General features: G+C 39.6%; 1 protein-coding gene across 4 annotated transcripts in view; it reads left to right on the plus strand.

Annotated features, from left to right (window-relative positions):
• Nucleotides 1–11,799, plus strand: part of LOC124863297 (G patch domain-containing protein 8-like) — a 28,397-nt gene that overhangs the window by 11,602 nt on the left and 4,996 nt on the right. For 2 of the 4 annotated variants that reach the window (XM_047357630.1, XM_047357629.1), the window contains 5 exons: nt 6,959–7,000; nt 9,015–9,082; nt 10,822–10,908; nt 11,019–11,162; nt 11,530–11,666. In XM_047357630.1, coding sequence (XP_047213586.1) covers nt 9,056–9,082; nt 10,822–10,908; nt 11,019–11,162; nt 11,530–11,666 — 395 coding nt within the window. In that variant the 5' untranslated portion in view covers nt 6,959–7,000; nt 9,015–9,055. The remainder of the gene's footprint in view (nt 1–6,958; nt 7,001–9,014; nt 9,083–10,821; nt 10,909–11,018; nt 11,163–11,529; nt 11,667–11,799) is intronic. The other 2 variants (XM_047357627.1, XM_047357628.1) reach the window with 1 other exon arrangement.

Raw genomic sequence — 11,799 nt, forward strand, 5'->3', positions numbered from 1 at the left:
TGGGGTTTGCATGGAGTGGCAGACATTAAATGTTGTTGCCATTAAAACTTTAGCATTTGTTTTATTTTGATGTTAAATGACCTTGACCGACATAAAGTTTAAATGTTAAAGAGATGATTACATTTGAAAAAATAAACACCTGTAGGATTATAAGTCAAGGCAACATAACGTTAACACTCCCATGTGTGCAATTCTGCAGACTGTAGTGTTACCTTTAAGCTACCGTGCACAAAACAGAGCAATCAGAACATGTCGATCAAGCGATTATTGTTAGCGCATATTAGTATTAATATGACAGCACATGGGGATTGTTGTGGTTGTTACAGCTGTGCTGAGCTGCATGACCACCTTCACTATCAAACAACTTTGCAGTTTGCTACAATATAAAGTGTCTCTCCTGCATCGAAGTGAAACCATCAGAATCATTTAATCTCTCACTGCTTCTGTATCTGTTCATGTTGTAACACTGACTAATCTTCTGCTTTCTGCAGAGATGGTGTTTAAAAGAGAATTTCCCTGTTTCTAAAACATATTCAGAAGCTAAATCTCTCTCATGTTGAAGTTCTTGTAGGTTTCTCGTAGCCTGTGTGTGTGTGTGCCATTGGGGGTTGGTTTTAATCTAAATAAAACTTTTAATGTTGGGTTTATTGTCATTTTCCCTTTAATTATTTGCATGCATTTCAACATTATAATTCAGTTTGCAAAAGCAGTTTGTCAAGTTTATTCTCTCTTATGCAATCTAATGTTATTTTGGCAGGCACTGCACAGGACAGTCACACACTGATGGAAGATGGAAACAGCATTTTCAATCATATACAGGTCCTAGCATATTGTGATAAAGTTCATTATTTTCCATAATGTCATGATGAAAATTTAACATTCTTATATTTTAGAGTCATTGCACACTAACTGAAATATTTCAGGTCTTTTATTGTCTTAATACAGATGATTTTGGCATACAGCTCATGAAAACCCAAAATTCCTATCTCACAAAATTAGCATATCATTAAAAGGGTCTCTAAACGAGCTATGAACCTAATCATCTGAATCAACGAGTTAACTCTAAACACCTGCAAAAGATTCCTGAGGCCTTTAAAACTCCCAGCCTGGTTCATCACTCAAAACCCCAATCATGGGTAAGACTGCCGACCTGACTGCTGTCCAGAAGGCCACTATTGACACCCTCAAGCAAGACGGTAAGACACAGAAAGACATTTCTGAACGAATAGGCTGTTCCCAGAGTGCTGTATCAAGGCACCTCAGTGGGAAGTCTGTGGGAAGGAAAAAGTGTGGCAGAAAACGCTGCACAACGAGAAGAGGTGACCGGACCCTGAGGAAGATTGTGGAGAAGGGCCGATTCCAGACCTTGGGGGACCTGCGGAAGCAGTGGACTGAGTCTGGAGTAGAAACATCCAGAGCCACCGTGCACAGGCGTGTGCAGGAAATGGGCTACAGGTGCCGCATTCCCCAGGTCAAGCCACTTTTGAACCAGAAACAGCGGCAGAAGCGCCTGACCTGGGCTACAGAGAAGCAGCACTGGACTGTTGCTCAGTGGTCCAAAGTACTTTTTTCGGATGAAAGCAAATTCTGCATGTCATTCTGAAATCAAGGTGCCAGAGTCTGGAGGAAGACTGGGGAGAAGGAAATGCCAAAATGCCAGAAGTCCAGTGTCAAGTACCCACAGTCAGTGATGGTCTGGGGTGCCGTGTCAGCTGCTGGTGTTGGTCCACTGTGTTTTATCAAGGGCAGGGTCAATGCAGCTAGCTATCAGGAGATTTTGGAGCACTTCATGCTTCCATCTGCTGAAAAGCTTTATGGAGATGAAGATTTCATTTTTCAGCACGACCTGGCACCTGCTCACAGTGCCAAAACCACTGGTAAATGGTTTACTGACCATGGTATCACTGTGCTCAATTGGCCTGCCAACTCTCCTGACCTGAACCCCATAGAGAATCTGTGGGATATTGTGAAGAGAACGTTGAGAGACTCAAGACCCAACACTCTGGATGAGCTAAAGGCCGCTATCGAAGCATCCTGGGCCTCCATAAGACCTCAGCAGTGCCACAGGCTGATTGTCTCCATGCCACGCCGCATTGAAGCAGTCATTTCTGCAAAAGGATTCCCGACCAAGTATTGAGTGCATAACTGTACATGATTATTTGAAGGTTGACGTTTTTGTATTAAAAACACTTTTCTTTTATTGGTCGGATGAAATATGCTAATTTTGTGAGATAGGAATTTTGGGTTTTCATGAGCTGTATGCCACAATCATCCGTATTAAGACAATAAAAGACCTGAAATATATCAGTTAGTGTGCAATGAATCTAAAATATATGAATGTTAAATTTTCATCATGACATTATGGAAAATAATGAACTTTATCACAATATGCTAATATTTTGAGAAGGACCTGTAGGCCTGAAAGTACAATGCATTTATTGCTCCAACATATTCCATTGGTGGTGCTTCTACAACACCGGTCATAGAGGATCATTTTTTAGATTTGTATATAAAATACATTCTATAATATTCAGACTTTTAATAAAATTATTCAAAAAGAAGTAATGTTCACCAGACAGTTCTTTGCAGCTAGCTGATACCGATTCACTGAGATGAAAGGCTGAAGATGTGAAGATATTAGAATGTGTGGGTTGGTCTTGCCTTTTCGTTACTACACCGTTATCTCAAACCTGCTGGGTTCATAGTCCTAATGGATAAGTGGCAATAGTCTAAAACTCTGGCATGTTTTCAAAAAGCCCTTTTTGTTTCGTTGTTAACGTCCTGCTCTCAGTATCTTCCATGTTTTTCCATTGTGCAACAGATTCATTTTTTTTTTTTTTTGGAAACACTGATCTAAGAACTTAAAAAGGATTTTGTTTGGCATTTGCCAGTCTGGCGTCCTAATGCCTACTTTGGCTTTTTTTTTTTTTTTCTGTCTTGTCCACCTTCTCCACTACATCCTGTTTTTATTCCAAATCATTTTAGTCATTTCTGAGCAATTCATCATGCTTAGCAGCAAAATTGCAACTTGTGCTCAAGTGCATCAATTTCCCCAAAATGTCCACCAGCAACATCTGTACTAAATGGTGGTGTTTTAATTAGACAGCTCACTCTGTCAGAATAAATTCTGTACAAAGCCCAAAATATGAACACATTAAAACATTTTAGATGAACATAAACTCCACATAGAAGCCTAGTGCTGAAATGAACTTGCATGAATTGTTTTAATAGTATTTTACATTGACATTATTTGCTGGTTTTACAAGCTACTGTTGCCAAACAATTGAAAATGCTAAATCTTTGCTCAACATAATATAAAGTTGGTTCAGAGAGGTGAAGGTCTTAGAAGCATGAGCATGCTTTAGGGGTTGCTTAAAATGGTTAAAGATTAACATTGTGGTTGTGAGACCCTCTGGAGAAGCTACAGTGAAGTTTATTACCTGGTTGTTTTGTTGCTGCCCTACTAGCTTTTGTTTATGTACATATATAGCCTTAGTTTCTTGTGTCGTCTCAAAGGTATTTTCAGCATGAATGAGGCTGGTGAACAGATGAGACCTGGAAGCCGTTTCATTCTGGGCAAGCTGACAAATGCATAGAGGCCAGCCGCACAGCAGAAATTTCAATCCATGTTTATTTCCATCTGGCCTTGAAGAGTCAAATAGCAATATATTTGAGGTGATGTGGAGGAGAGCGCACTTTGCAGGGGATGACTGTGCTCTTGTTTGTGCCTCTGGCAGAATTCATGTGGTTATGTAAGCACCCTACATTGTGGGCAGATGAGACTGCAGCCAATTGTGTCCAGTTGTTGTGCAGGAATTAATGGCCCAGCTTAGAGACCGCTTTCCTGTCAAACTTGTGAGTAGGCTCCCATACTAATTACAGCATCACATCTCATTGAAGTATGCTGGATAATCATGGTAATCGTCCTCCTCTTTCCTGCCCTCCTTGCCAGAAGAGACAGTTGTTGACATTTGAAGTTTAAGCATTGTCCCCTCTTTACGTTTTTCACTGTATTGACTTTGTTCTTGTTCTTCTTTTGTCCCTTTTGCCCCTTTTAGGTAAGGTTTGTTGGATCCCCTCTCTATGTCAGTATGCATGTGTGGGTGTGTTTTCTTTCTCCCACTCTGCAGTTGACCTAAGTGTAACACTCCTTTTACAGTGTATCATAGGCTAATGGCCTCTGTCAGCTTCTTCCTCTTTGCTTCATAATCACTAAACCTTTATTTCAATCTGCTTAAGAGAAAATGCTTCGATTTGTACCAAGAATCAAGATCCATGTGAAATCAAGGTAGATTTAGGAACCCATGATTCATGATTCACATCCCCTAGAATTATCATCTCCATGTATTTTAGATTTTGTTTTTCTCTCTTTGAGTTTCCGTGGCTGCTGTTGAAGTAATCTGATTGGCTGTAACCACGGCTCAGACTCTGAATGGCTTGCAGTGTAGAAAAGTTTTCCCCCTCTGCTTGTTTACCTGTTTCTACCTCTAAAACAGTGAAAGTTGTGTTTGTGTGTGGTCATTATGTGGGACTTAGATGTGTGTGTCTGCTACTTACTGGGCCATAGAGTCAACTTACAGGAAAAACCTCTCTACTTTTTTACAACCAGTGTCTCCGTCCCCATGCTACAGACTCCCATCCTCCCCCTGTTTCTTTGCCCCTCCTGCACAGCATGTTTGTCCAGAGGTGCACTCCTGCTTGCCTCAAGCTCTTCCTTACCAGAGGCTTTAAGCAGTGTTGGAGGTAGGATGCTGAGCCACAATATTTGTTAAATACAAACAATGTAAAACTAAAAAACAGTTGCACAGTAGTTGTTTTCTATTTTTCTATTACACCTATGGCATTTCAGGAGTGACTCTAAACACTGCTTTAAGCCTTGCTGGCTACTTTTTCAGGTATGTTCCTATGTTTCATGTTTTCATTTGTTGTTGGGTTAAAGCACATCCCAGACTGAGCTTGCTGGCTGCAGAATAGCCAGGAAATAGGATCTTGAGGAGACTTGCTAACTGCTAAGCTTATACAAGGCAAAAACTTAGAGGGGGAAAATGGTGGTCTTCCCTGAAAGCATTAATCAGATAAGAAAATTGTACCCGTCTTTTAAAAGAAAGAGCATAGTGGATTTAGGCACGGGTCAGTTACCGTTATAAGGGTCAATGTTCTTAAAAACAGCTTTGAAAATGTTATGGTAACTATTCCTTCAGACTATTCTTGTTCTATGGTCCTTTTCATGAATACCAGAGAAAGTTTTAGAATAACACGCTTAAAAATTTGTCTCAAAAATCCGCAAAGATGAACCGCCTCTAAACCGCATCTGGTCATTCACAAATCACTAGTCGAGAAGGTAATGTCCTGCATAGGTGTGAGCTTTCAGAAATAAAGTCAGAGCGGGATAATGGCAGATGTGATGAGGCATTGACGTCAGAACTAAAATCTCCCCATCGCATTCTTCTCACAACAGTAATGGCAGACGAACTCGGTTTATAAATCCTTTGTTGGCCGAGCAAAAGCTCGCCTTATTGCTCTTCTCGTTAGAGTGGATTTCCAAGTGTTGTTTTCACTTTTAAGTCCTAGCTTGTCACACAAACCATACTTCATCCCCGAATAACTCTCGAACCCCAAAAGCCAGCTTGCATTTGTACAGGTCAGCTGATGCAGGGCTGTGGCTACTTCAGGGACGTACCGGAGGCAGGCCGACTTAGATCCCCAGATTCTGCAGTCATTCTCAAATTTTCAAGTGTATGCATACATAAATATATAAACAGTAACATTTGTATATTAACTGTTTAGTTAAATTTGTATATAATAAATGTACTTCCACTAGATCTGCAAGCAACTGTTTAATATAGGGAGGTGTTCTCTGTAGCGACATTTATGGTTAAAAATGAGGCTTGCAATAAGTTTAGTGCATTTGAACTGGCACCACTCATGTTGCCAAAACTGTCCTAATCAGTCCTGCCCCCCATATCCCACCTGTTGCCGTACACTGCTGATCAGCTGGCTCCTGCACTTTTCCCTTGCTTACAAAAAAAGACTAATTTAGCGGTAAAAAATATTCTTTACAATAACTATTTAAAAACTACCACTACATTTACTGCGAGTTCATTCTGTTTCTGCTTAGGTCTATTTCTCAGAATCAATATAATAATAAATGTTACCTTTTTGTTTTTTAAGAAAGCCATTGGGTCATATTTTATATATTTTTTTATATTTTTGAGTGTATACAGTGATACTGTTAGAATCTTCTACTGGCTCGTGCCTAAGGGTATTTATTACATTTTTAAGTTGAAAAAAAATCCACCAGGTGTTTTTTTTTTTTTTTTTTTTAAAGCTCTCTAATATTTACTAGTAAAATATGTTTTTGTAGACATACATGGAAAACATTGTATGATGAACTGTAGCTGCTTTTTCACTACAGGTTGTTAATGACCAGTAATATGGAGCTGCCTATAACCTGAATCTTGACATGAGACATTCTAGGTAGTCCTGTTATTGTTTTACCATGTTTTATGCATCCTGGTTTTTAGTGTGTATTACACCTCTCTCTTTAGAAAGACATGTAATTCAGAAAGCAAGGGTTCCATTTTTAAGATAAATGCTACCTTTCTGATCTGTAGCTCGAATAAATACAATTTACTGGTCACAATATCCTGTCGTAGAAACTCCTTTAAGTTTAAGGGATGGTAGTCTGGTTCCTTCGGTTACATTTTCTGTCAAAATGCACGACATCACTTTAGGGGCCTGGGGACTTGAACAAGCGGTTTGAATAAGTGGTGAGAGGAGATTCCTGTAAGCACCTAGCCCTGAGTAAAGGGATGAGGTGGGTGGGGGTGGCGGTGACTTACAGAAGCCCCCCCTGCTAATACGCCCTGAAACCCCATTACCACACACCCAACCCCACCTGCCCTTCTCTATGTGCCTCAATCTTCCTGCTTAACCAATTGGTGTTTCTTTTTTACAGCGATTTGATCCTGCCCATGTTGTGCTGATGGTAAACTTAGTGGTAAATGTTATTTTATCCCCCAATTAAATTGTTTTTTTTTTGTTTTTAATTTCTCCCATTATTTTCATTTTCCTCTCATCAGAGCACCAATGCTACATAGGCTTTCAATTCTCTCTGTCCTAGTCCTCATTCTGCTGCTTGTATATTACCATGCATCTGTATTACTGTTAGAATATTGTCATTTTGTTTTCAGTTTTTTTTTTTTTTTACCTTGTGATTCACACCTTGTGATTTAGCTGCACATTGTTTTTTGTCTGGTCCCTTTGTTTTCCACTGGAATGGGTAATGTGGAGGTATTGTCACTGTGTATAATAACTGGTGATAGTTTGGGATGATTGTAATCGTTCATGAGTCTTCAGTTCTGGGCCTTGCTTGTGACTCAGTTCAGACAGACCACTGCAGTGGCTGGCCAACAGACCAGACTCTGTTTTCTGCTTCACTGCTCTGACGCCGTTTGTGAAAGAATGTGAAACCACACATCTTTCACCCAAACAGCCGTTTCCTCTTACTTCCTCCATTTGAATAAGACATCGAGAATAATAAGGTAAGAGTAAAATATTTTGTGAAAAGCTTGTCCAACTAAGAGACACTGCAGTGGGACTGAAAGTCCAGGCAGGCAAAGACATGTTAGAATGTCCATGCATCAGTGATTTCATAATAAATAAGTCATTGGGCTGTTATGACTTAATTACCCAAGGCGAGCACAGGAATGACACAGATGATTAGACCAAACATCTGTCTTACCTTCCTCAGTTTAACGAGGAAACTATTTCCCTTTGATTTTTAGAGGCATACATTTAAATTTGGAGCAAATCCTTCCAGGGTCGTATGTCTTTCTAAGCCCAATGGCATGCCTAGAAATCTGGGGTGGCATTTGTGAATATATGGGAGGAAAAAAAAACTGAAACCAAACTGAATTAAAATGCCCATGAGTAAGATTGGTTGTTGTATCTGGCTGGCATCAGGAGCAGCAGACTAGTCCAATTTCTTTTATGCCTTTTTGTTTTGAGATTCCCCTGTCTTTCTGTCTGTCTGTCCGTCCTCCCCTTTCCTCCTCCTACTCATCCCCTCATGTTTTATCAGGTAAGTATCCCCCTCCCTTGCACTGTCAACATGGCGACACCTGGCCTGTGACGTCACTCTGCTGTAGTTGAGTGCTTGTGTCTTTATTCATTTTTTTTTACATTCTCTCTGCTTTGTTTGGCTGATTATAAGTGGATTAAGCAATTTGTGTCAATCTCTAAAGTAGTTTTGATTTTTAAATATTTCATATCTATAATGTTTCATTCTGTTTTGGTTGTCTTTTGGTTTAATTTTTCTAAAGTTAATTTCCTTCTGTCCTAGCTCTTTTCACAGCTTACATAATAAAACTTAAGGGGAAAAAAAAATAATTTTTTTGACGTCATGATTCAAAATGGTGCATAAGAAAATTTAACCGATTTGGACCTTAGGACAGTAAAAAATGTTTGCTGCAGAGAGTCCTGCAAGAGATGACACAATTGGCTTTATAGGCTTTTGGGAATTTCTCCTCCATGCAGGATTTAGTGATGGAGACATCAGTGCAGGCCTGTTACAATTCCACCTAACTCCAAAATGCACACTTAAGGTTTCACTTCCTTTTAAACTTGGCTTTCTGGTCTAACAGGGCTTTAGCAATAAATGCACAAGGAAGTGCATGGTGTCTGCACTTTAGTGCAAAACAACTGCCTCGTCTTTATTTAGTCCACAAGAAATTAAACAAAGCTACGATTAATCTAATTCACCTACAGTGCCTACAATGCAAACCAACAGCCACATGAAAGCTTAATAGGCTAGATTAGTTCAGTAGTTGGCTGTAGTAAGCTGTGAGAATGGCTGGTGTTTGGTTCACTGTAGCTTTCTGGTCTCTTTGCACTTTCAAGGCAAATATTCTCTAACCCCAGCACCCTATGCTCTAAAAGCAGGCTGTCTTCGAGTTGGTGTTTTGTCCCTATCTCAAAAACTCAACTAGTTTTCTCTGTCTCTTTTGCCTCAGGACGCACCGACCCTGTGCCCATTGTTCTTAAATATGATGTCATGGGAATGGGCCGAATGGAGATGGAGGTAGGATGCTGAATTTATCCATTTGTTCTTTTTAATGTTCGTGTTATTTAGATGCTTAGATGTTGTAGAGGCACTTTTGGGCAGATTGCCATTGTGGGAACCACACAGAGTTGAATAATACCTATGAGAAAGCCTGACATCCCTCGTTACTGGTATAAGATTAATTAAAATCTCATGGCCTGCAGTAACTAATCTCAGACCAAGACGCTGGTGTAGATTCTCCTTCTTATCTCTGTTGGAGCATCTGCGAAACAACATCAACTGCTTTGCTGTAGGCCATCTAAATAAACTAGGTCACTGTTTTTTTGTTCGGTCCTCTGTAGGAAGTCTCAAACTAACACCCAAATAAATGTTAAGCATCAGATGCTTTTACATGACGCATAAACCTGCACGTCCCAAAAACCACCATGCACACTTAAGCTAAAGTTGAGTAAAGCTCAGCAGTGTCGTGCAGTCCTTTAGTCTAACAAACTTTGAGTGCAGCAGATGCCAGGAGAGCACTTTCTAAATTAGTAGTTTATGCCTAATGCATATGTGTCAATGCTAAATTATTGCTAAATGTCATGTCTCTTACATTCCCAATCATACAGTGTTGTTATTCAAGGTCCTGTGGTAATTGTATTAAGTTTTCTTTTGGTTTTTTTGAGGTCATATATAACAAATTTAAAGCACAAGGCAAAGTTACAACACAGATGGAAACCTTAACTTTTCACTTTTATAAGCCTGACCCTTTGATATTTTATGCCAGTGAGTTTGGATGCAGTATATAGGCATACCCATCAGTGTTTCTCCTCGGTGGTTGCGTTCAGAAACAGAAGAAGTCATCAAATTTACCTTTTAGACATCAGGGTTATGCAAAAGTCCAGAAACGCATCAATGAGACCAGTGCACAATTACAAGTTTTTTTTTTTTTTAAGCTTTGACCCACAGATGGTGAGTTTAGCCGATTCTGATAGTTCTTGAAGAACTGTACCTAACAGTGTACAACATATCTTTTAACCCTTTCTACACTAAATGGTTATGGAAGCAGAGGCGACATTACACTGTGTGTGTGTGTGAGAGAGAAGCTGCTATTAAACAGGGTTTTTCCTTTTATTTTAAAACAGCAACAGACAAAATAATTTCAGTTGATATTCACAAACTTTCTTTAGCATCTTATTTTAGCAGTTGGCACGTTTAACTCTGTTAGCATTACTAACTGTAAACAGTAGTCTTTGTGTGTATTTCCTAGAAAATATAGATAATTACTAGAAAGATTTCCAAAAGGCTTAAAAAATGTCCAAATCCAACATGTTCCATGACAGACAGGTTGAAAGATCATGAGGATAACCCAGAGCAGCTTAGTTGAAATACATTCAGCTTCCTTGCTATTTGTTGAATTTGGTTGGTGGTCAGATTGTTCCTTTGCCAAGTTAACAAAATGGCCCCAATGCAGCTATAAATTGATGTCCTGTGACATCCTTTTTAAACCCGACAATCAAAACTGCAAAAGTTTGAAATGGTGAGGGAGTGAAATAACTAGCATCCTGCCGTTTCTAGCCCTCTTTCGTAGCGATCCAAAGGATCACCCAACATGCCTCCAGAGAAAGAAGACTTACATTAAAAATGAAATGTTTTGGATACTACACAGCAATGAAAATTAGCCCCATACCGCCAGTAACTTGGCTGACTGCTGTTGTCGACTCACAAGGTGTTTCGTTTTCTGGAAGTGCTGGAATTGCTGTGTTTGTCCTTTTTAGCTGGACTATGCAGAGGATGCCACGGAGAAGCGGAGAGTGCTTGAAGTGGAAAAAGAGGATACAGAAGAGCTGCGGCAAAAATACAAGGTGGGGTTCCTTTAAAGCTGGTGAAAGTTTTAACATGTGTTAAAGGAGATTGTTATTGTTTGGTTTTCTGATCTTTCGTTAAAATGTCCCGTTTTTCTCACCAAATATAGGACCAGGTGGAAAAGGAGAAGGCTATCGCAAAAGCTCTGGAAGACCTGAGAGCGAATTTCTACTGCGAACTTTGTGACAAGCAGTACACAAAACACCAGGAATTTGACAACCACATTAACTCCTATGACCACGCGCACAAACAGGTATTTCTTGTTTTCAAGTCTCGAAAGCAATAGGGTTCATCAGTCTGGTAAAGTAGCAGTTTTCAGGCGTTATTCAGAGATCTCTGTAAATTTAATGGAAAAGAGTGGATATGCATTATATTTCGCTCAAGATTTAAAGTAAAAAGAACTCTGCACAAGTTTTTTTTTTTTATCACAGGATCTTGCCACAAACATGTTATATTGTTTGCAGATACTGTGAGCGGATGAAAATCTTGTCAGAGAAGATCCTCAACTTCAGTTTAGAACATTGAGTTGTCACCAGATTAACAGAATGTAGCAGACATGTGAAAAAGATGTGTTGAAATGTTTAATACACCAAATACATTTCCTTTTTGATGTGATGCAGAGGTTAAAGGAGCTGAAGCAGAGAGAGTTTGCTCGAAATGTGTCCTCCCGTTCTCGGAAAGATGGAAAGAAGCAGGAGAGGATGCTGCGTCGACTTCATGAGCTGGCTGAGCAGAGGAAACAGGACAAACAGGACCGGTATGAACATATCACTGGAGCGCCCTCTGCTGGCAGAACGTGACATTTAACAAACCTTTGAAGTATTGAATGTGTTTTAAAACAACCCATACATCATTGCATATTAGCTAAAGGTATACTTTTTATTTTGTGT

This window comes from Girardinichthys multiradiatus, chromosome X (genome assembly GCF_021462225.1).
Source record: "Girardinichthys multiradiatus isolate DD_20200921_A chromosome X, DD_fGirMul_XY1, whole genome shotgun sequence".
In the NCBI taxonomy this organism is placed as follows: domain Eukaryota; kingdom Metazoa; phylum Chordata; class Actinopteri; order Cyprinodontiformes; family Goodeidae; genus Girardinichthys; species Girardinichthys multiradiatus.